Raw genomic sequence first — 23639 nt, forward strand, 5'->3', positions numbered from 1 at the left:
ATCTGGCTTGCTAGCAAAAACAGATACAAGTTAAAGTGGGCAACTTTTATGGCAAGTTTCTTTAGTTTTTTATTTCAAAGGCTAAAGACAAAACATTTAAAAAATACTATGTTAATATCACTAGTTAGATTTCAAGATACAGAGAACAGAAAACTTGTCTGTGTCAGGCCTGCAAGGTAGTGGGTCTTTCAAACATCTACAGACTAGGTAGTCAAGCCCTCAAGAGAAAAATATATTAAGACTGTCCCTTAGTAGTATACATAGTCCTTCTGCTTTCACAAAGTATTTCCAAGAAGAGGCTGAAATGACAGTTAAGCTGAACAAGAAAACAGACAGAGAAAGGACAGATGGAGAACACCAACGAGAAAGTCCAAAGGAATGTTTACAAACATGGGTATCTTTCCCATGCTGAAACATTGCATCTGCTGCTTTGACGATTTTTTTGTAACACCAGATTCTTGTATCATGAGAAATCATAAAGAACCATCTCTCTCTTCTTCACCTTCCCTGTACCAACTATGATCACAGACATCTAGTGTCTCTTCCCCTCCATTTCTGTTCCCAATCAGCAACAGATTCAATTTCATTAACAATCACTTCATACCCTTAGCCACTCCATGCCTTCCACTTGGTACCACCTCATCACACCACCAGTAAAAATCTTTGGCTGCTGAAAAGGCACTGGTTGTCCATTAAATTTCCGTACTGGATCAAGGAATTGCTTGGCACTGTGTCGTACAGCTTGACACAATCTATCCTTGATGATGCTATTTGAATCTCCATTTTTCTGCAGGTCTTCTGGACACAGGTTGCCTGAGGAGCTTTCATCCTATAGAGGGAAGTTCAAGGACCACAAGTGGAATGCACGTCAAAGTCCCACTAAGACATACATTTGCCCAATTTACACCAGTCTTAGTGTGCAGCAAAGTACGCCAGCCCCTAACACAAAGACTTATTTTGAGTAACTGTCAATTCAAGAGTAGAATTTCTAGGATTTTAGGATTAATGTTACTATGTAGGTAGATGTTAACATGCAAAATTTCAATGCCTTATATACATTCTTTACTCCTTCAGAACTGGAGAGCAGTGATAGCTACTAAAGCCATTTGGCTTATAATTTTCTAGCCATAAAAGCAGACTTAAAACCTTCCTCACAGCACTTTGCATTTAACGTGGCTATTTCCCTTCTGTAGGCAGATTCTAGAGAATGGTGGAAAAAAATGCCTACCGTGCATGTAGCTTTTAAACTACAGCAGAAGCAAGAGACCACACCTGTTATCCCCACACTCAGATGCTTAAGAATGACTATGTCTCAGTCTCATATACCAGCACAAATATTTTCAGTAAAGTCTTATTTCCTTTATTTTTGAAACTATAGGTGTTCTATGAAGTATAAATACATTCAAATTCAGTGTTTAAAAAAAAAAAAGTAAATCAGAAATTTTCACCTCTGATTTCCAAAAAGAACTAATTTAGGACTTCAGTATCTAGCAGAGATGTTTATTTACAGGAAAAGTTTAAGGATATACTATAAAGTACAAAAACCCCTCCCTCCCTTTGGGCTTAACACACTTAAACTGCAATAACACGTGCCAACGTACCTGATTTTCCACTTTACTTTTCTTTGCCACTGATAATATTTCCTGGAAACAAAGAAAAAAAACTATGCTTATGTGCTTTTCAACCTTAAAGATTACTACAATTTGTATTTAATAAGATCTTTTAACTGAAGAATCCAGACATACTTTAAAAATCTTTTCATACAATATCATTAATCATACAAGTGACTCTAAACAAGACCACACACCAGAGGATGTACTCAAATTACAAAGGGTAACTGAAAACTCAGCTGGCAATGCAGTCTCTTCACAGCTTGCTTGCCTCCCTAAAGACTCCAAAAACAAACAAACAAAAAAAAGAGGCGCAAAAAAACCCTACCCCAGCATTTCAATTCTATAGGTCTGACAACACTGCTTGTTACATAGACCTTTGATGGAAGAAAGTCCTATGGTACAGACAGACTACTTTTGGCTGTTGGTTGATAATCCCTGATGGCAATGTACAAGAATGTGTTGCTCTAAAATACAGATGTCTCACAGCGATTGCCTCACCAGTTAAAATTTGTGCTACAAAAATCCAGACAAGTCTATTTATAGTTATGGCCTACCTCTTTGGACATAATTTCTGAAATGTTGTATGTCCCATCTTCTCTCCCTCTCTTCTTTTTTGCACCTGTAAGATATAATTTGAGTTTCTACAGTAAATCAGACATTAAAGAAACACCAGTACTGACAAGAAATAAAGCCTAACACATTACCCAATTTCTCTTCTTTACCATCAACTGGATTTTGACCCTAGAAAATAAACATAGGAAGAGGTTCATCATCATGTGCATCTATAAGTACCAGGACACAGATACAAAGATGTAATCAGCCTGAAACCACTGCCTTACTAAAAGTGCTAAGCAAAGCTTTCAATTAAGCACTTTTTAAAATATACAGTAAAAAAAACCCTGCTTATCCTTTTTATTACTTATTCAGCATTTTGGCTGAATAAACAATCCTTGCTAAAACAAAAAACCCCCATCTTTTCAACCATTCAAGCCATTTTCTTTAGTATAAATTAGTCACAAACTCTCCTTAAGATGACTGTCATGGAGTACAATTTTAAGCACTTTTAAACTCTCTTATTATGATTAAAATAAATATGGTATACTAGATAGAACCTGCAAGTCACATACCAGCTAATCTAACTTACTTAGTTTACCTACCTTGATCAAAATTGACATTGTAATTTGTCAGACTTTACTCAGAAAGTTGCATAAAATAGCTAGTCTTACCTTGGCAGATTTTAACATCATCTCTCTCTTTCTTTCCAATTTCTCTTTCCTTCTCTGTTCCTAAAAAAACCAAACAAAAATCCAATCACCAACCAAAACAAACAAAAACCCCATATACCTTTACCTTTCAATAACATCCACAAGAGAACTACCCATTATAGAAGTGATAACAAGCAGATTATATTGGTAAGAGTTCTGTGTACTCTAAAGACTTTGTTTTTGCAACCTTATTAAAAACCTCTATTCTGACATAGCTTAAAATGATAAAAGCAAAACTCAGACAAGAAAGTGCAACTGCTCTGAACTGCTTGTCAGTGAATACTTTAAACACTTAAATACAGTAATTTAGAAAGACTCCAACAGAAATAGTCCTAACTGCAAACACCTTAGAGAACACATCTACTGAGCTAAGTTTTCCATGTATCCACCTCCCCTTTAACACCTACATAATATATATGAACAATTTCTACTTTGTTCATTGCAGAACAGAAAGCAATGTTAAGTAGCTTACAATGCCTTCAAGAAAGAAGTGCTTTCATGTCTTGAAGAATTTAAGATTTTTCATTCCTTCTACTATTTTCTACTTGCTGAAAGCAGAAGGACCCTGGAAAATGAGACAAAATACCTTGCTATTTACTAGACAGAGCAATACTTAGTACTGAAACATGCATGCTATCAATGCAGCAACTACAAAGTTGAGCTCACAGTTAAACTAGGGAAGTGTTTTAGAAAGGAGGTTTCTGCAGTTTGACAGTGTCACTTTTCCAAGAACATCGCTGCCCTGAATCTTTTCCTAAGAATCTCCCCCTCTCTTAAGTGTAAACTCTTACAAGCGTGTCCATACAGGTACAGTTAAGAAAGTAAAGATAAAGCTAGATATAAACTCAGCAGCCCATGGATTAAAAATGGAAAACACATGATTTTATAGAAGCTCATTTGGCAACAGCATGGCCTCAGATCACTGTAATTTATAAATTTGTTCAAAGGAGGCCTATGTTAGCATTGTTGAAGACAAGCCTCATGCTCAGCCTTCAGTACTTAACACAGACTGCACAACTTCCTATTTGCCAATTCTTTGCATCTTCTATCTTCCCTCCAGGTTTTCTAGCTCCCTTAAATATTATGAGTAAGAAATAAAATTTATTTTCTCTTCCTAGTACTCGGGCCAACAGAAGAACTGTAAAGATATCATGTATGATATGTAAAGAAATGTAAAGATATGCCACCTTTACACTGCAACTTTAAATTAAAATTCATGCTCTTTTCAGTCTCATTTATCTATTAATTTATAGAACAAATTCTGAAAAAAGCACCACTTCACCCCCTGGCAGTAGTTTCAGTAGATTTCCATGTTATTACTGTAATCTTTCCAGCACTTTTACTTCAATTCAAACAGCTGGATGGAAAAAAAAAACCCAAACCACCACCAAAAACCAAACAGATGGCAGCCCATCTTAAGAATCCCCACCGTAGACAAGAATACACCTACCTCTAGTTGCTGCTGTTCCATTTTAGTTAGCAAGAATTTGGAATAGATGTTGCTTTTTTCAAGCAAATGTTGAAGCCTCTTATAGCGCATTTCACTTGACTCCCGGTCCCAAGAAGTGCAAGCCTGGCCAATAAAAAGAGATGTCAAGTATTTATAGATGCTTCAGAGCTAACACTTCTAATACTGTGAAGGGTTCTTCTACAGGATAAATATCGTTGTCTCTCTCACACACACATACACCCCTTCCTTTCCAGTCATTATAAATCTATGATTTGTGAGCGTATGGACCTGCATGTACCTATGAAGTACTGCAAGATGAAAGTAACTGAGCATTGCATTCACTTGCATATGTAAATAGAACTCTGCAACACACACTGCCAGTACAATACGCACAGGGCATTCAAGGGCTCAAAGGTGTCTCAATTCAAATCTGTAGATTTAGAGCAAAATGAAACTTAAATTTATTTACAGCCTGCAAAATTTGGGAGGAAAAAAAAAAACCTACCTAGCAAAATGCAGCAGTTTCCAAAGTATTAGCCAGGAATCCTCCATGTGCCATTTGCACAAAGGTACCGGTTTTCATTAGGAAGAAGCTATTCAGACAGCTACAAAACCATCATGCCTAATTTACAGAGGCCAAGTCAACACCCAATGTGAAGACGGTGGCTGCTGCTTGCTTTGGCTACAAAATCCCCACATGCTTTTGAAAGTCATTTCTGTTAGATTAGTCAAAGCCATGCACTTCAAGTTTGCAAATTACTCTTTAAAATTCAAAAAGCATTCATCCTTCCATATTCATCTAACATCCGCCTGTTAGACTGAGATATAAATTAGCATCTTCAAGAGAAAAAGGAGAAAGGTGAGATGCAGAGCTTCACAAGATTCTTATCTATGCCATTGCTTTCAGAAGAAACACTGGGGGAAGGGCACATTAAGACAGAAAGGTAAGGGAGTCTTCTGAAACTAAACAGACTAACAGGCAGGGAAAAAGGGATATTAGCTGAATCATGGGACAAACTGTGTGACACAGCAGAGGGGGAGCGTGTTTCCCCCAGATATCACACCTTTATTTTTCACAAGTATTAATCCATTCTTATCAAGTAGCTCTCACTGTGTTCTAGGCAAGACCTATCTCCACAAGTTCTCTGGGGAAAGAGATTGCCTTCTTGTGATTATCCGTACAGTTTTTGCTCGCTTCCGCTCTCCCCAATCCAGGTTTTATCCTTCAGATGAAAAGCGCCTGAGCTCAGAAAGATCAACCCTTGATGGCAATGCCAAGAGACAATATAATCAAAACTAAACTACTTCATTCAGAAAGTTGCCATTGCTCACTTTTTACTGGAGTGAGCATGGCATCCTCCCATTAACTGGTCAGTCCGAAGGACTGCTCCCTTTGACCAGTGGGAGAACTTCATGGGGAAAAAAGAAAATTCAAAGAATACAAACAGCATTGAACTCTTATAATTTTTCCGCTTTGCCCTTTGACTCAAACCTTCAAGCCTCAAGAAAGTGGAGGTGTTTCCCTCTTTTTGACTGAAAAGGTAAAAAAACCCAAAATAATCTTTTTCATCACTACATTCTTATATATTTATGGAGTGGTATTTTGCCATCAGCCCACAGAGAGAACAAGTGACTCCTTTGCTGAACTGCTGTACAAATCACCTGGCAGGGGGTTCACCGAAGTGACAAGCATAAGAAACCCAGAAGTTTCAAGAACATCAACTGCCCCTAGATGCCAATAAGCCTAGGTTTAACGACATAACTAATTTCCCTTGGCCTGACTGGCTCCACATTGCATAGAAAAAGTGTGACAGAAGCATGCAGGACAATCAAGTGATACCCTTACTAGAAGGTTTCTGTGGATTCTCAAGAAACAGACAAAATTAAAAAGAAAACAACCAGCCCTATTCACATTATAGCATTGTTACAGAGGTAGTTGGTTGTGAAAGAAATACACCAAGTCCTTTTCTCAATACTTCCTGTGCAATGGGATAATTTGCTCTGCAAGGGTTTCCTCCTTACCCTCCAAAAGCATTGCCTCCAAATTTTCATTTTCAAGTCTGATCAAGGAATACCTGAAAAGAAGTTTGTATAGGCTCTGTCATGACTTACTGTTTGCAAGGAAAATGATTATGAAGCTTCTGGAATGATAAAGTATTATTTTCTAACTACAGCATCACAAAACGCTGCAGCCTGAAAGCGTACTTTTATAAATCACAACTTTCCTCAGTGAAAAGAGGAATTAAAATTAGTTCCTAGGCCTTCAAAATTGTATTTTTCATGTCCTTAGAACAATGCTTAAATTTTTAAGACAGGAAAAAAACCCACTGAAAATGATTTCTCGAGTATTATGAGTAATAGCATTAGTTAAGAATACAACTCCCACAAGAGCAAAACTGGAGTCATGCCTGAAATACAATACCTTATATAGCATTCTGCCACCTTGATAATTTTTATCAGCACACACCTAGAAGCATCATGTTTTCACGTTCTCTCCAAAAGATCGGTTAGTATCAACCAATGCTTAATATCAACCTATGAAAATTTTCACAGCAAGAGACATGAAATGTAGTAATGATTATGTCATTTTATGTTACTGATGTATCATTTCCTTGAGGCAATCTATATTTCCTGCAACATAAGCAAACGGAAGTACACAAACCAAACATCAGCTCTCAGTAGTATTACACGTACATTTCTCCTGGCAGCAATGCCAACTCAAGCAGCTCCCACTCCCCTCAATTTAGGGGTGCCCACACAACTGCATGCATAGAAGAGCAGGAGAGCAGACATGAGGAACGACTGGAATAAACCCATCCTTTTTGGCTAGGCATTTTAAGCTAAGCTGCTTCCTTGATACAGTAGCTCCACAAACTATAACTTTACCTGCTACTAAAAGAAAGGCTTAACTGTACGTATTTCTGGAAAGGATAAATGGGATTTAGAGAACTGTCCTGCTGAGGTCATCTACTCAGGTCGTCTGTTTGGTGCTTGTTTTTTGTTGTTTTTTTTTTTTAATAAATTAAGGAGGAAAAAGAAGAAAAGCAGCCAGATATATGCATACAGAAACTGCAAACAAAAAAGTCTTGCCTTTAATATTTCAAATAGAAATTCAAAAGATTGTGAACTTACTAGCCTTTCTGAAATTAGCTTTACTTTAAAGGCATGATATCTTAAGATTTTTAGGCTCGGAACAACAAAAGTAAAGAGGCAGTCTTCTCATTGCAAACTTAAATGCCTAACGTAAAAAACAAACAAAAAAACAAAAACCACGCCAAAAACCCAAACAGCCTCCCGTGGATGATCAAAGGCGCTTGTGAATCACAGCCACCGCCTGAACTTTTAACAGCTTCTCCTCAGGCTTGTTTGTTTTGACACCAGAGGAGGTGTGCGACACGCGGCCCCGGCCCGCATACGGGCGGACGAACGGCCCCAGACAGACCCCACTGCCCGGGGGGGGGGGCGCCCCTCACCTTCTGCAGCATCTGCCGCTCCTTCTCCAGCCCCGCCGCCTCCAGCTGCTCCTCCTCCCTCAGCATGGCCGGTGTGATCACCGCCGCCTCCGCCTGCTCCCCCATCTCCGCGCCCAACGCTTCTGCAGTGACCGCACGGTTACTTCTGGCACCCCACCGCCGGTCCCCGGGCACCTCACCCCGGCCCCCACCACTCATGCCCTCACCGCTGCCCCCCAGGGCCTCACCCCGGGGCCCTCACCGCCCATGCCCTCACCGCCGCCCCTCGAGACCCCCAGGCCTTCATCCCCCCTGGGCCCTGACCACTCCCCCAGGGCCCTCACCCCCCGGCGCTGACCACCCCCGGGCCATGACCATCCCCCGGGGCCCTCACCGCCCCCCGGGCCTCACCGCCGCTGCTGGCCATATTCCAGGCCGGCACGGCGCGCGCCGGGGCCGTTGGGCGCGAGGCGGTACGGCACGAGCAGCCCTTCCCTACTAGCTCCCGCGCTCGCGGCCTCCCCGCGCGGGGCCCGCCCGCCTCGCGAGATCAAAAACCGCGCGCTAGCCAAGCCGCGCGAGAGGCGGCGGTGCTCCCGCGAGACTTCGCGCTCCGCCCACTACCGGGCCGGCCCGGGCGCCATCTTGGCTGCTGGTTACGCTGCCCGGCGTTCCGTTACACCGCCTGCTCCGCTGCAGAGGGCCCGGGGCTGCGTCCCTCCGCTCCAGTGAGCCCGTGCTTCGGGCCCTGAGGCGGGCGGCCCGATGCCCTGAAACTGCCGGGGCCCGGCCGCCTTGCTTCCCTCAGCCGGTGGGACCGGCACCCGCCCCTGCACCCCGGCAGGGAGCGGGGCTGCCGCAAGGGCCGGCCATCCCCCCGCGCAAGGAGCGCTCTGAAAAACTGCTTAAAAACGCGTAGGTGCGGTGCTTAGGGACGTGGTTTAGCGGTGGACCTGGCAATGCTGGGATATGCCAGGGGAGGTTTAGGTTGGATGGGCGGCCGAGCACTAGAACAGGCTGCCCGTGGGGGGGGTGCAGTCACCGGCCCTGGGGGTGGTTAAAAAACACCTGGATTTGGTGCTTAGGGACATGGTTTAGTGATGGAGTTGGTAGTGCTAGAGTAAGAGTTGGATCTGATGATCTTAAAGGCTTTTTCCAGCCCAAATGATTCTATGATTCCAAATGTTTAGTTCGACGCTTCTGATTGTGTCACGGGAGGGCAGAAGAGCCCCTAAAACCCAACCGGGAGCTGTCCTTCCCTTAACTGGTGGAAAACGCTCTTTCCCAAGACATTACCGTAAGTATTCAGAACACAAACACTTTAGCTTCACCTAAATAACACAAGCTGTCAGAATACTTTGGGCTTATCGCCTCACATCCATTAAAAAAAAATGCTGTGCTGGTAATTTCTTGCAGCTGACTGTCAAAGGGATCACTATTTGAAACTTGGCTCTCCACACACATTGGGACCAGAGCTCCTGGTTCTAAAAAGAGACCTGGGAAGGGAGAGAGGAGGAGCAAAGAAGCAGCAGCATAACAAGTCTGGTAATAACTGAAGCGGATAGCATTCTTCTCATTCCCAAAGCCTTAGAGACTTTCTGGATGCTGTAATGTGGTTTATGTAAAAGTGATTCTGCTTTGCAAGGTGTAGTTTGGAGGTGAACTCGAGATGGTTCTGCATAGATGCGAGGGAATGTTTGCAGTGAGGAATGTTATTAACCCCCTAATAAAGTTATTGGCATTGTGGCAATTGAATGCAGCCGTTTCCAAGCTTCTGATTCACTTGCAACTATTCTCAAGTGAATTCACATTGCAGTGAATAAACAAAGGAAACCTTTATTTTCTAAGGCACCTTTCGTTCTGTGAGACCTAAAGTGCTTTCCAAACTACACCGTTAGAGTAGATTAATGGCCTGGATGACAACTGAAATGCATCCAAGCTGGAACATGGTGGTGGCTTAAGTGGCTCCCAACACCAGTTGCAGGCAGGAAGTAGGGATGAAGATGTAACTAGAACTTCAGGAGCACGTGGGGAAATGAAATTGCAAAGATTTTGGCTGGGATATAAATGTTAACACCTCCACTACTTTTAAAAAACACCATAAGGTCAGTCCTGCCCAGAAATCGTAAGAAGCAGAATTTATCTCTATTATCCAAAGAAAGTAAGCCTCTCGGTAAAATACATAATAGAATACAAATGTTCCATCTTACTTCTCTATCTGTACACGTAATTTTGTAATACCATTAAAGCCATTTTTAGAATTGGGAGGCAGTGAGACATACACCACCCTACCTCAGATTGTCACTTAAATCAGACAGTTTTGTCTCAGCCGTTTCCTGCTCTGCCCAGTACCTCGTCTGTAAGCTGTTTGGGGTGGGAAGGGATTTGCTGGTGGTTAGCAGAGCTGTGGCTCCCTGAGGATGGCTCAACATCACAATTGCCATTCATTTTTGCAGGGCGAGACTGCTGTTGTGTAGCAACCCTTACCCTGCCTCCCAGCACCAGGGCTGCACCACCCCAGCCCAGGACCCCCTGCAACAGGAGACTGGCTCTCTTAGCCTCTAGGGGAGCATTTGTCTTTGTGCAGAGCGTTTCTGCATTCAACTAGTCATAATTTAGGGCTGGAATATTATTTTCCCTGTTTATTGGTAAAAGTCATCAGAAATAAATGACAAACTAGTAATTAATTAGCCATCTCTTTGGTGGCATTCAGCTATCCAATACCTACAACGCTTGGTGCAGTGAAGGGCTTTGTAAAACACAACTTAAAAAAATATTCCAGGTAAATGCTACCAGATCAGTCATTTGTGGCTAGAGCCGGTTGGACACACATCATGGCCTGTCTTTAACATCCCACAGACAGAAAGACAGACACTTAGAAGGGGAATGTCCAAAAGATTCATGTCCAGTCCTGCATACAACGGCACTTACCGTGGCTTAGCACACATGAGTAAGGTGATGTGGACAAACATCCTCCTCCAGATCCAGCTATGGCTGTGGAATGAGTAAGTGCTGCTTGTCACTGCTCCTCTCCAAATATTCTCCAGACTGAGACTTCAGTAACTGGTGCCAAAGGTCTGAGGTAACAAGGGGAGTAAGGCAGTGTTTATGTAAATTGTTTGTGGGGTAGATCCTTAGGGGCTGGGAATAGGGCTATTTTCACCAGCAAAGGGTGTTAAACTGGCAGAGCTGGTAGCACCTTCCATAAGCGTAGCAGGATCCAGAAAATGATGTGTCTGCATGGCATCTCCACTCACTGCTTAGCCCAAGCAAAGAGGTTATAACACATAACTTCTATCCAGAAGCAATTTATTATTTTTTTTACCTCAGTAGTTGGCAACTTGTTATTGCAGTGCAGAAAGTCACTAGTCCATCACCTTTAGTTTCAAAGTCCCTCACAACACACCTGGACAGTATAATGCAAGGTGTGGAGAAAGATGAACCCAGTGGCACAGAGAGGGCTGGGCGAAATTACAGTGCAAGAGAGCAGATAAGAGTGTAGAAAAATGCAGATTGTAAACAAAGACAGTTCTGTTCTTGGGTTGGCCAAGGGGCTGCTGCTAAGTCGCAGTAACCCTGGGCTGTCACCTTTGAGATTTACTTGTCACTGTGGTATGCAATACAAGAATGTGCATCATTTCATCGTGCTCCTTACCTGCGCAGGTTGCCCTACTAATTTACTACAAACTGTAAAAGTAGTTCCTTGTACTAATTACCCTGTCTGCTGAATGGCCAGAGAGGAAGCTGGGAGATAGCTTTCTCTAGATGAGAAAAGTGAGAGATACAGATTCAGGCTATTGTCTTTGTCTTATTCATGATATATGTACATGGCTTTCCTATTGCTGAGCAAATGAGAAAGTTTCCAAAGCACTGTGGCAGGTAGCAGTGGCATCCCTGAAGTTTGCTCGCTGATCTACAAATTTAGTTGTTTTTGGGTTTTTTCTGGGGGTTTAATTTGTTTGTTTGTTTGTTTTTGGTTTTTGCTTAAGAATCAACAACTGTTAAAACACAGCAGTAGCAGCCTCGGACACCCTGGTTGCTCTTCCTGATAATAACAACGCATACTTGCTCTGGCTAAAAGAAATACTGTAGCAAGATCCTCTTCTCTATCCACAAGAACAATCTTTAGGATGGTCAGAAATTGCAGATCGAGATCAGTGGACTGGCAAGTTTAAATCTCCTGCAACTTAAACATTCAGCTGCAAGACATGTAGGAAAAAAGCTCTGAAGGTATCTGGGGTCTGGGCAGGTGACCAGCATGCTATATATATGACAACGCTAGATGGCTGCACAGTCTCCAAGAAACTGCTGTTGCCTTGGTTTTAATTATGTAGCTTGTGTGCCTGAAATACGTAAGGCAGGATGTGTTGATCAGAGAAGCAGGAGCATGTTTGCCACCCCTTCTGTGTTAGTAAACGGCCAAGTTCTCCTCTGGCAGTCCGAGCTGCAGGGGGCCAGGGATAGCATTTGCTGGACTGAAACATCCCACCATTATTGCGAGAAAATCATGCTATGGTGCTGCGGCCTTCCTCCAGATTTGTTCTGTCTCTGTCAACAGGAGCTGAACCCCATGGTCAAGCAGCTCTTGAGACACCTGTTTCCAACCTGGCTGTTTGAGTAACCTGAAATCCCTGTATCTGCCAAGAAAAAGGTGGGGTGTGCAGAGGGAGGCAGAAACCTCCGTGGCCCTCTAGCTTTAATCAGCCACATTTGTTTGTTTACAAAGACATCTAAGTAACACCACCCACCATTCTGTACGTCAACACCCCAAGGTTTTTCGAGATACAGCTCTCAGTTTTCTAGCTCCTGCTGCAGCATGCAGCCCAGACAAGACAGACCAGGATTATGGTTGTCAGGGAAGAGAAGTGATAGCATGATGTTACACTTCAGCAGGTAAGCCGTTCGTTTGGGGGCCAGGATCCTTTCCTTAAAAAGCTGCTGCAAAAGTGATAAAAGCATCACCACATTAGTCTGACAGCTACAGTGAGCTCTCAGCCTGGCATTTGAATACACAGCTTTTATTCAGGCATTGCTTAAGGGGTCGTTTGTGTTTTTTTCACCATGATTAGGTCTGGATGTTACAGCACTTCTGCTTGTAACTGAGAACATGACATCTGCTAAGAAATGACAGTTTTATCCAGCTCATCACCTGGTTCAAATCTTTCAAGCATAAGTTCTGTCAGCAAAGTGTTTCCTGGCTTACATTCAGGTAACCGTAACAAAATCTTCTCCTGGTTTCTCTGCCCGTAACTGTTTGGCTCTTTGCGATCATTTGTGGCTGTGCATTCAGGCAGACACTAACTTCATGCATGATGAGAAACAGCACTTACCCTGATAACCTTCTGCTTCAAAACTGCAGGCTGCTCTCACTCAATGTGAATAGGTACTAGGATCGGAGCTTATGACTTCATTTCCAGGCACCCCAGGTAGGCAAGCTGGCTCCAGACCCTGGAAGTCATCCAGCCCCATTGGACAAAGCTCCCACGGTCCCTCAACCACCTCTTTGCTTGTGGCTGCAAGAAATGAAAATGTTACGGCTGAGGCAGAGAGGGAAAGCACAGAAATGCTGCTGTGCTGCAGCTTGCTACCTACCCAGCACTCCTGCCAATCTGATCGCCCCATGAAGACTGGGGGTCACAGCACGGCTGATTGCAGCCTGTGTCCCGCGGGGTGCTGGTGGTTCGCAGGCTGGGTCTAAAGGATGTGGCAAAGCTGATCACTGGGTGCAGCTCTGGACGTGCTGCACAGCAGAGGTGTGGGCTCTGAGTCCTTACCTACGTTTGAACATGCCAGCTCCCTGCTGCTCCTCACAGTCACACGTCCAACCAGGAATGATTACATTTTCGAGTGTCACATGAGACAATGACCTCTAAGTCATGCTAAAAGAAAACTCTTGTGAAATTTTTGCTGGCAGGCAAAGGGGGTACACAAACATCCATGAGCTCAATGTACCAGACATGCATGTTGAGATCTTACTACAGGCTGAGAGCACATGTATGTACAAGCAAACCCCAGAGCTGACATGCAAGAGAGGTCCAAGCACCAGGGTGTTCACAAAACTCTGTGCATGGGTAGTAAATTGGCTCCTTCTTTTGTGGCTTGTGATTGCTGTGATTCAGCCGCATCACCTGACAGTTGGTTTGCATGAGATGATTGTCTTGTCTTTTTGTAACACTGGGCTAGCTACAAGCATTATCACCCAGTAAATGTTCTTTACCCATTTAATTGTCATTACAAATATTAGGAAATGCTCCGTCATTAGCCAGACCCCGGTTTAACCCCAGCAGTAAGGAGGGCCAGATTCCCATGCACATCACCTTCTTCGAGGCCTCTTGAACCACAGCCATGGTGGAAAGGGACCTGTCTGTGCCATTAAGAACCTTTTCTCAGGGCTTAGTCAACACCTTTACTAGGCTTACATTGTCTTCAGGGGAATCTACTTTGCACATGGTTTGCCTGCAACTGCACTTACAAATGTGATTTGTTTATGTTTTGTTATACAGGACCCAAAATTCACTTGGTTCACAGCATGCAGACAGTAAAGGGAAGCTGCTATCTCTTTTGATATCCCATTCCTTCCAATTCCTCCATACTCAAGTTTTTGAAGACTGAGGTCTTCCACGCTGCAAGAGCATATTGATCTCTGGCAACAGGCAGCCATAGTCATAGACCCAGAGTCTCCAGCTGCGTGTGCCAGAGCTCTGGGATCAGGCAGCCACAAACAGCTCCCTGCAACTGGGGTAGGGTGGAGAGCCCATGCCATAATACATGCCTTCAGCATATCTGCTGAGAAGCAAAACTCCCTTCCCTCACACTCACCGCAGCACAAAGGTATTTTGAATCCTACGAAAGGCATGCCAAAAAGCAAATTTCTTTCCAGCAGTAAAGAGAGTGAGGAATGCGTGTAGCTGGTCTGTTGGGCTCGAAGGGGGAGATGATGATTAATCACTAGCGAGGGAGGATGACTGTAGATGGCAAGTCAGCATCTCTGAGTATTTTGTTTTCCCTCCCCTCATCCCTTTCTCCTTTTAAAATGAATTTTAAGAGAGTATTTACATGCTTATCTGCATGCTTTGGCATCTTGTCTGAAGTCAGCAGGTCCCATCCTTTCTGCCAGCATTCAGAAAACGCTGGTCATGAAGACGAAGCCTTCCTTGAAGACCGGAGTAGCTGTAGATGAGGTCTTGGAGAGGGGCTGAGATGGCCAGTAAAACATCCAGGAGTAACTGGGGGGAATACCAGCCTCAGTGAACCCACTGAGTATTTTGCTGTGTCAGCACATACCCTCTCCTTGCCAAATTTCTATCAAAATTCCCAGGATTTCTCTCAAAATATTCTGCACCTCAAGAGTCTGCTCTTCATATTGAAAGCTTCTGCTGTGATCAAGTCAGACTGCACAGCCCAAGAATGAATGACTCAACCTAAGGGATGGGCAGAAGACAAGCCATGATAAATGGTAGCCTAGTGATGCTCTTCTTTTTTAGCCCCCAAGTCACAGAAAGCCTTATGGCATGTGGAAACAACACCGGTTAAGCTACAGGACCTGTGCTGGTAGAGATATTACACTGGGCCTTGAATGTAAAGCTGGAGTGTTCATGCAACTACAGTCATTAAGGGTCACATAGTATTCACTGAGTAATAGAGATGTTGATATTTGCACCCAGATGAAATGCTCTCTCAGATCAGTTCCTGCCCTATGCTTTCAGCTGGGTACACTGTTTGCATTTCGTCTCAAACTCTGGACTGGGAGTGAGACATTTCCTTTCATGCTGTTACGCTGAGACCAAAGTCTACCTCATTTATAAAGTATCCCAGACTCAGGGAATGGGAAGCACTATAAACCCACAAAAGTGCATCCTTTCCCTCTGTCTTTTAGGCAAGAGGAGAGGCAAAACCCAACAAGCTTCTCTCAGAAGATTTTACACTGTGGTCTTGATCCTGAAAAGACAGAAATCCTAACAAAGCCAGTGGTTTTCATCCAAAGAAAGGTTTTTAGGTGGTTTTGATAAAAAGTGTATCCACAGCTGTGCCTCTGGTATGTACCTGCTCTTTAATCTTAGTGCTGGGTACAGAAGCAGAGCTGCTACTTGGACCTATAGATGAATCTAATTGATACAGACCTCGTGGAAGGGAGTGGTGCTAGGTAAGAGATGGTCCACTACAGATCCAGTGAGCTCACCCTCTGTGGGGCAAGCCTGTAGCATCGCTGGGTGCTGTGCAAGGTAACACAGGTACTGCAGGGTGAGCACTGACCTTGCTCTTTTCCTGAAACACTAAATATCGGCCCTAGGACCTAAGCAGGAATCAGCAGGAGTTGTGAACAGTTGGGATGCTACCGTGCAAGAGGTCATTAGAGCATGCATGGAAACAACCCAGGATCAGTAAATCTGGCTTGCAGCAAAAAGCCAAAGAAACCTGAGCGTTGTGGACTGACATAATTAGGTGCCAGACAGGAGGGCTCAGGACATATTGTACAGACTATTTGTAAAGACACGTTCCTGGCATTCTGAGCCCATAAATAATGTTTGTGAAAAGGTATTAGGTGCCTTCCCCAGGGGCTGCCAGAGAAAAGAAATAAGCAGACCAGAAGGAGCTCAGGCACATTCCAGTTTGGGGAGGAGAAAGAGGCTGCAGAGACATCTTTAGCAGACTTATTACGGTACCTTTATGATATGTTTGCCTTTTCTTACCCAGAGGGCAGGGTGGGGGAAATATGATTCCTCTCTCTGACAGCGGTGGGGATCGAATGCTGTATGTGTATAGACAGCAGTCCCGTCTCTTGGAGCCAGTCCTGCAAAGGTGTCCTGACCCAGACTGACAGCAGCCGGAGGGGTCTGGCAGCTGCCCACAGCCCAGGGCAGTGGCAGGTATATGAACCGATCACATCAGGATCGGGAGAAAGCGGGAGGAATGAGGAAAGTGTTTGGATGCATGCAAACAAATCTTTTCTTGCTCCTTTCTTACTTACAAGGTTGATCCAGTGGAAAGCATCACCTCTTCAACCCAAACGACGCAGCACCACGAGGGAGCATCGCAGCCCGCCAATGTCCTTCCTGGCTGTGGTCCTGCAGGGGCCTTGAAGCACTTGCAGTTAAAAGAAATTGATTGCAATGATAAAAGAGAGTTATCTTTGCTTTATCATCATATGCTCAGGAAAGTCCCACAAAAACTTAGCAAATTCCCCCTGCTGCTTCCCCGAATGCCTGTGCCTCAGGCCCAAACTCAGCTACCCCTTTAATCCTGTGCAGGAGATCCAAGATCAAAGTTGGTGGGACTTCGTTTCATCACAGCTATTCCCAGCACCATCCCTGGAATTCAGACAGCTGCTGGTTTTCATTCCTCAGACATGGGATAGCGAGATCTGACACTCCGGTGTTCACCCCTAGCTTTGGCACGAGTTATGGAGTCTGGCTCCCGAGATCTCCCCCGGCCCATGGCAGATGGCTCACCTTCATGGCAGTACCCTGTGGGGGATAAATTGTTCACCGGTGTTTGCCCCACGGGTACCAATGTTTCAGTGGCAAAGGGAGCAATCCCTGTGCAATCTGGGGTGTTCTGAGATGGAAGGTGATCTATAACTATCCATTATATTATCCCCCCAGGAGAGGGGGAAGAGAATTGAAAACATCAAACATTTACTGGAAAAAACAAGACCAGCCCTGTATTTAATCAAAACATTTTGTTTTGTTCCATTTGTAATTATTTCCATCCAATGGACAAATATTTTAGCAATGAAAACGACAGTTCTCTTCCATGGGCAAACAAAATAAGAAGTCATGTCAGTTCCCGTACAATACCACAGCGAAGGTGACATATTTTTAATGCTGTGTTGAAATTCTCTTTACTTGTATTCCAGTAATACTGAAAGCATCAATTTAGGTTTAACGATGTATTGTGTTCAGTGCTGGAGGGTTTTGTTAGGGTAGTGGTGGGAAAATCAAAGATTTGCAGGGAAAAAGGCTGAAGCGACACTTCATTTCCCCTGAAACCCGTGAGAACGTGGACACGAGCATTGACTGCCTGTGAGACTGGCCGAGGCAGAGGTTCCTGGCAGATGAAGACCAACCTGAGAGCCCAGGAGTTATTGCCCTTGCCAGCTATGCTGGTACCTTCCATTTTTTTATTGCAAACTCTTAAGTTTCACCTGCCAGGAACAGGTAAAGAAGGGGAAAACATAAATAAAAAACCCTATCCCCATTCCTGTACAGGACTTGCTCGTACACTCCAATGACTGTCACAAAATCGAGTCAATGAACTGCAGGTGGCTTAATTTTATTTATTAAGACCTCATGCCAGCCAAAGGCTCTCTATATGTTTGCCTTAATTATCGTGTGTCCCTAAAGAGGGTCCCAGTTTATGCAGATTCCCTACAGTGCCTGCCTCCCTGCCCTGTGCCTCAGGTACCTGAACTTTGTGTTCCACACAGACAAGTGGAAATAACCACAGAGACTTCCTCGGCAGGACACACCATGATCTGCTGGTGGAACACCAGCAGAAACACATGACCACTTCCATGTGCTGGAATATTTTCTCCCAGAGCTCTCGCACAGTCACCAGCAATCACAGTTGCATTTTCCTGCCTTTCCTCTTCAATACCAGCTGACTTCAGAGCCCAAGTGAAAAAAGGTGAAAAGGGAGGTGTAATTCATGGACATCACTACTTGCTTTTAAGTGGTTTTTCACCCAAGAACACCACCCGTGTTTCTGCTCCACCTCACTGTACATCCTGCTCCCTGGTACTATCTCTGTACCTCACCCATCCAGCTCAACAGGTATATTCTCATGCCCTCTAGCAACAGATACTTTGTGGAGGAGCCAGCATCTGCCAAGCATAGTTTAATACTAATTAATGCAGGCTCCTCACCGTTTTCTTTTCCAACTCAAAATGACGGCGCACCAATCACACATCTTTTTCACCAGCACATCATCTGGCTGCAAGACCAGAGTACCCCACTGAGATGCAGCTGCATGGCCCTTTGCTGCAGCACCCACAGAACCCGGCCGGCCACCTCTCGGGCAGCTCTGACCTTTGGAGACCCACCTGACACTGGCTTAAAACCCCCTTGTTGCAGCGTTTTGCAGCAGACAGCATGGCTAGTGTGCATGGTGGTGGGAAAGCAGCATCTGGCTTGGGGAAGAGGAGGATGGTTCTGAAGAGACAGAGGTTGCCCAAGAGGTGCCCAGTCAATATAGGGAGAGCCACCCGGGGAAGCAACGCTGGAAAGATCAGGAGGCTGGTCTGCTGGCTCGCTGGTGGATGGAGTGAGAGCAGGCACCTGATGCTGTCCCTCGCTAGAGGCCAGCACCCTGGTAGCCAGGGAGGGAAGGCTGCTCCATTTTTGTGAGGGGAAAACAGGGTGGCCACAGCACGCTCAGTAGGTCAGGTCCTCACCAAATTACCAGGACGAAATCACAACTTTTATCTGAGATATTTAGACCTGCTGGTACCAAACCTCACATTACTCATTGAAAGCTCCACCTCGTCCTCCCTTTGGGTACTGCTGATATTGTGAAATCTTTTCCTGACCACAGTTTTTTCCACATAGTATTTCTGTGCCAGCAGAGATGTCTGCACTGCTCTGGGAGGCCAGGAAATCTGCAGAGCACCATCCTGCCAATGCTTTCTGCTAAACATCTGATGGCTGGCAAGAAACTCAGAGTTAAAACTGATCAATGATCCAAAAAGTTTAGAGTCTATGCCAAAGAATCCCCTAAAAAAAATAAATAAAAATCGCAGTTGGATGCTAACTAGAGCTGTCTAGCCTGCCTAGCTTTGCCTGCCTTGTATCCCCCTGTCTTCCCCCACCCACGGCTTTAAAGATTGCCTCTGTTTCTGCTTTCTCAAAGTGTTTGTGAGCTGCCCAATCCAAATCTGCATTAAATCTCCGTAAAGGGCCAGGTGTTCAGATACCAGGCTTGGGTTACGTCCGTGCCTCAAAACTGCCAGGTCACTAGCTCGCATGTGTGGAGCTAGCAAGTGGGCTATGGACTCACTTGTACGTTTGCATCACGATGGATTTTCTCTAATTGTCTTTTTTTCTGAATTCTAATGGTTGTGAGCCATTGCAGGCACAAATTTATATAGCCAGAAAAGTTAAATACAAATATATAAACCTCTTGGCCACCATGAGAGACTAGCATATGAAAAGAGAGGCCAGGGAGGTTCAGAGTTAAGGGGTATTTCTACTTCAAGTGGACAAACACGTAACGCTACCTGCAAGGCTTGCTGATAAGAATGTGCAGACGCTTGGGTTGGTGCTGGAGCCAGAAACTTTACACCAGGTCTGAGGGGAGAGGCAGTGCGACTGCAGCTTCCAGGGGGCTGGCAGCGCAACCGTTTGCCATCCCCTGAGCTTTTTTCTGTGTTGTGGAATTACACAAAAAGCAAGAACTCTCCATTAAAAAAAAACCAACAACCAAACTCTGAGGTACGATCCATCAAATCAGTTGGACTTGATGATCTATTCCAACTAAATGATTCTATGATCCTACAGACCTGTACTGTCTTTACAGGATCGTCCACAGCAACTTAGGGATTCCCACCGGCTTTCACCTTTGCTTGGACCAAGTCTTCTCCAAACACCAGGACAATGACAACAAAGGTTCACTCTTTATGAGGTTGCTGGTGGCCAGGATGAGCGGCTGCTGGCAGCATGCTGTCCCCTGTACCTGCTGCCAGGGATGGCTGAAGGGACACTGCTCAGGGCATCTGCTTCATCCAGGGAGGGAACAGGGACTCCCTCCGTACTGCAGTCCCCTGGTGTTTCAGCTGAGGGACCCAAACCTGCCTCCAGTATGGGGAAATTGGGAGACAGTGGAAAGGAGTACTCCTGTCATCGTCCACCCCCGCCCCCCCCCCCCCCCATCCCCTTCTTTTCCCTGCTTGTCCCTTCCCCTTCACTCACCAAATCCTCCCCTGGCCTTATCACATTCCCTCCATTCCTCCCATCGACCTCTGAGCTTGCTTCTGAGACACGGAGCCGCTGCTGCACGCCACCGGCTTCCAGGTCCTCTTGCTCAGACCTGGGCGCTGGGCTCCCGGCTGCTGCAATGGTGGGGTGGGGAACCCCTGGCTCCCACTCATCATCTTCTCCCACAGCTCTGAAAAAAAAATATAAAAAATATATATATACTCTCTCTCCACCTCTGCCATGCACAGCACCCCCTAACCCCCCCCCCTTCCTGATGCTATCTACTTGTCATAACTGAGTTTCCATAAACTCTCTTCCATTTATTCCTCACTGAAGCACCCTTATCTTATCTCACAAACCTGACTTGACATCAGGCAGTTTGGTGTTTATATGAAAAAAGGGTTTGGCTTTTAAAACAGTTCAGCAGCCACAAACAGAGCTAGGTCCTCACAACAGCTTAGCCTGTATTTTTGGACACTGAAATGAGCAGCCAGCTCTTCCCGGCGGACTCTCTGTAATGGCGTGCTTTGTAAACATGACTTTAAATATCCCTGGAACGGTTCAGATGTGGAGCGTTTGCTGGGAAACTGGGCAGTAGGCAGTGGCTCCCTGGCAGCCAGGCTCACCTGCAGCCTGCCTGCAGCCCCCTGCCGCCCCACCGGCACGGTTTAGGGCACAAGAGCCAGTCTGGCCTCCACTGCCTGCCCATTTTGACAGACTGGAACCTGCCTGATTCAGTTTGCAAACTTGGGACAATATTTTATTGTGTCTTTGCCTGTTCTTGCACATTAAAACTGACTCAGGAGCAAGCAAATTGTGCTGTGGGACAGTAAATCACTGAGATTCAAAGCTGGGTCACCTGGAGGTCGATATTCACTCTTACTCTCTTTTTTTTGTTGTTGTTAAGAACACTGCCAGAAACTCTGTGGAAGGCACCAAGGAAAGCTCTCCTTGCACAAACCCACTGCAAATACATAAGCCCGTGGTTTTTACCTGTCGTGGAAACATGTGTGTCAGTTCAGTCATAGGGGCTGTCAATGTCAGGTTGTTGTGCAGTGACTGTCTTGGTGTACAACAGCCTGGTGACATCTGTCCTCCATCCTGTGAGTCACGGAGCACCGCAGTCATGAAGCGATGCATCACAAGCCTCTGTTATTTCAGGATACGGAAATATCTCCAAAGCGCTGCATATAGACTACGAATTAGAGATAAGCCAACCTGAAAACTTCAGTGCGAATGGCAGTCTTAAATTAGTAAGCACGGGGAAGTCTGCAGTAACACAGCCGACCGCCTCTGTTCATCCCACGCTAAACAAGCGTGCAAAGAGAAGCAGAGTTTTATAGACAAAAGCACAACTAGCACTGCTAAGGTGAAAGTCACAAAGCTCCTGGTCCCAACCCCTCAAAGTCCTTGGTAGTGTTTGATTTTCTTCGGTGGGCTTAGATCAGACTTGAACAGAGGGGATACGTATATATCACTGGCATTTCCCATCTAGACCCAGAAGAGCCCTGCTTTGGGATTAGTTTGGGGCGGGGAAAGCGTCCCTCTGATGAGCTTGCTTTTGTTACTCTGGATGGCCAGAATCACTTATTGCTTGTAGAAACACAGGGTTTAATACAGACACACAGCTTTAATGCCCAGGCAGCTTTACAAAGGAGAATGGTTGTACCTCCTTTGATCAGGCAGAGAGATGAAAAGCCCAGAGCACAGAACCAGCGTGCTGAGGAGGCAGCACCCCTCAACGCTGGGCTCAGGTCTGAGCTCCTGCGCCCTTTCCTGCACCAGGCGCCCGAGCTGGGGCCGCTGCAGCTCACACCTGCTGCTGCACACAGCCATGCAGGTCCCGGCCACGTCACCCGCCTCGGTTCACAAACAGATATCCTCCGGGATGTCCAGAGGAAATACACACCCAAGAACTGCATATCAGAGTTGTACACAAATGAAAGAGCATTGGTTTGGCTTCAGCAAGAGGGTTTTTAAATAGCAGGTTTGCAGAAACAGATGCTATTTGTAAAGTATGTCCTGGGGTTATCCAGCCAGGTCCTTGGCTACTGAACTCTGCCTGCTTATCAAGGACAGTCGATTTCAACATTTTTCAGCCTGGTAAGCCCCTGTATACTTTTCCAGTGGAGGTTAGGTCTCATGCAATGCATTTAAACACACTCACAGTCAGTCTGCTTTCCTGCTGCTTCCCCGAATACCAGAGCAGCCAGATCCACAGGAACGGCAGCCACTGCTCCAGGCTAATTTTACGATGTCTTCTTTAGGGAGAGCCCACGTGGCCACTCTCCACTCCCGGTGCTCCTGTCGCATCCAGGGACAAAGCAGCTCCATCGTTTCACTGGACTGGGCAAATCACCTCATACCTGAGCCCAGGCTCACGTACTGCATGTCAACAGTCCCTGGTTCCCAGTTTCCTTTTGGAGGAGGTGTACAACAATGTATCCCCCCCTCCAAGTGGGAAACAGTAATTTCTGTAATCAAACTGTGAAAGCAAAATTACGAGTACAATTAAGGTGAAATATAGCTCTATTGAAGCTGATGGGAGTTTTATTATTAACTAAAGTTTCACCTTTGTGTTTCAGGTGGATAGCTATCCTGTTCAAGCAAAGAAGCCATTATTTAATCAAAATGACATTTATAATGCAATGCCGCTATCATATTTAAACTTTCAGAAAGTGTTTACTTTAATCAGTTCTAATTAAATTGCTACACAAGAAATATACTTAGTTCTACTGATGAGTTCACATATATTCAGGGGAAAGCAATGCAAATTGCCCAGGATCTCATTAATTCCTATTTGTACTGCTTTAAACTCTGGTGATGTATTTAGCAAGTCACACCTAACTCTTTTCTTGCACTCCACTGAAACAGATTGCTCTAAGCTGAGAGTGAACATTTCCAAACTAAAGCAATTGCAGCACTTGCAACGATGCAGCGTTTGCAAC

At 45.0% G+C, this 23639-nt stretch overlaps 1 protein-coding gene across 4 annotated transcripts in view; it reads right to left on the reverse strand.

Annotated features, from left to right (window-relative positions):
• HELLS (helicase, lymphoid specific) overlaps nucleotides 1-14849 on the reverse strand; it is a 31654-nt gene extending 16805 nt beyond the window's left edge. Inside the window, exons 1-10 of one of the 4 annotated variants that reach the window (XM_037401408.1) lie at nucleotides 13555-14849; nucleotides 13111-13293; nucleotides 10712-10857; nucleotides 7802-7923; nucleotides 4329-4451; nucleotides 2840-2899; nucleotides 2318-2354; nucleotides 2168-2232; nucleotides 1602-1643; nucleotides 605-829 (exon numbers count right to left, since the gene is read on the reverse strand). In XM_037401408.1, the coding sequence (XP_037257305.1) occupies nucleotides 605-829; nucleotides 1602-1643; nucleotides 2168-2232; nucleotides 2318-2354; nucleotides 2840-2899; nucleotides 4329-4451; nucleotides 7802-7906 (657 nt within the window). In that variant the 5' untranslated portion in view covers nucleotides 7907-7923; nucleotides 10712-10857; nucleotides 13111-13293; nucleotides 13555-14849. Of the gene's footprint in view, nucleotides 1-604; nucleotides 830-1601; nucleotides 1644-2167; nucleotides 2233-2317; nucleotides 2355-2839; nucleotides 2900-4328; nucleotides 4452-7801; nucleotides 7924-8191; nucleotides 8328-10711; nucleotides 10858-13110 lie in introns of those variants that run through there. The other 3 variants (XM_037401407.1, XM_037401409.1, XM_037401406.1) reach the window with 3 other exon arrangements.
• Between the last annotated feature and the right edge of the window lie 8790 nt (nucleotides 14850-23639).

This window comes from Falco rusticolus, chromosome 9 (assembly GCF_015220075.1).
Source record: "Falco rusticolus isolate bFalRus1 chromosome 9, bFalRus1.pri, whole genome shotgun sequence".
Lineage (NCBI taxonomy): Eukaryota > Metazoa > Chordata > Aves > Falconiformes > Falconidae > Falco > Falco rusticolus.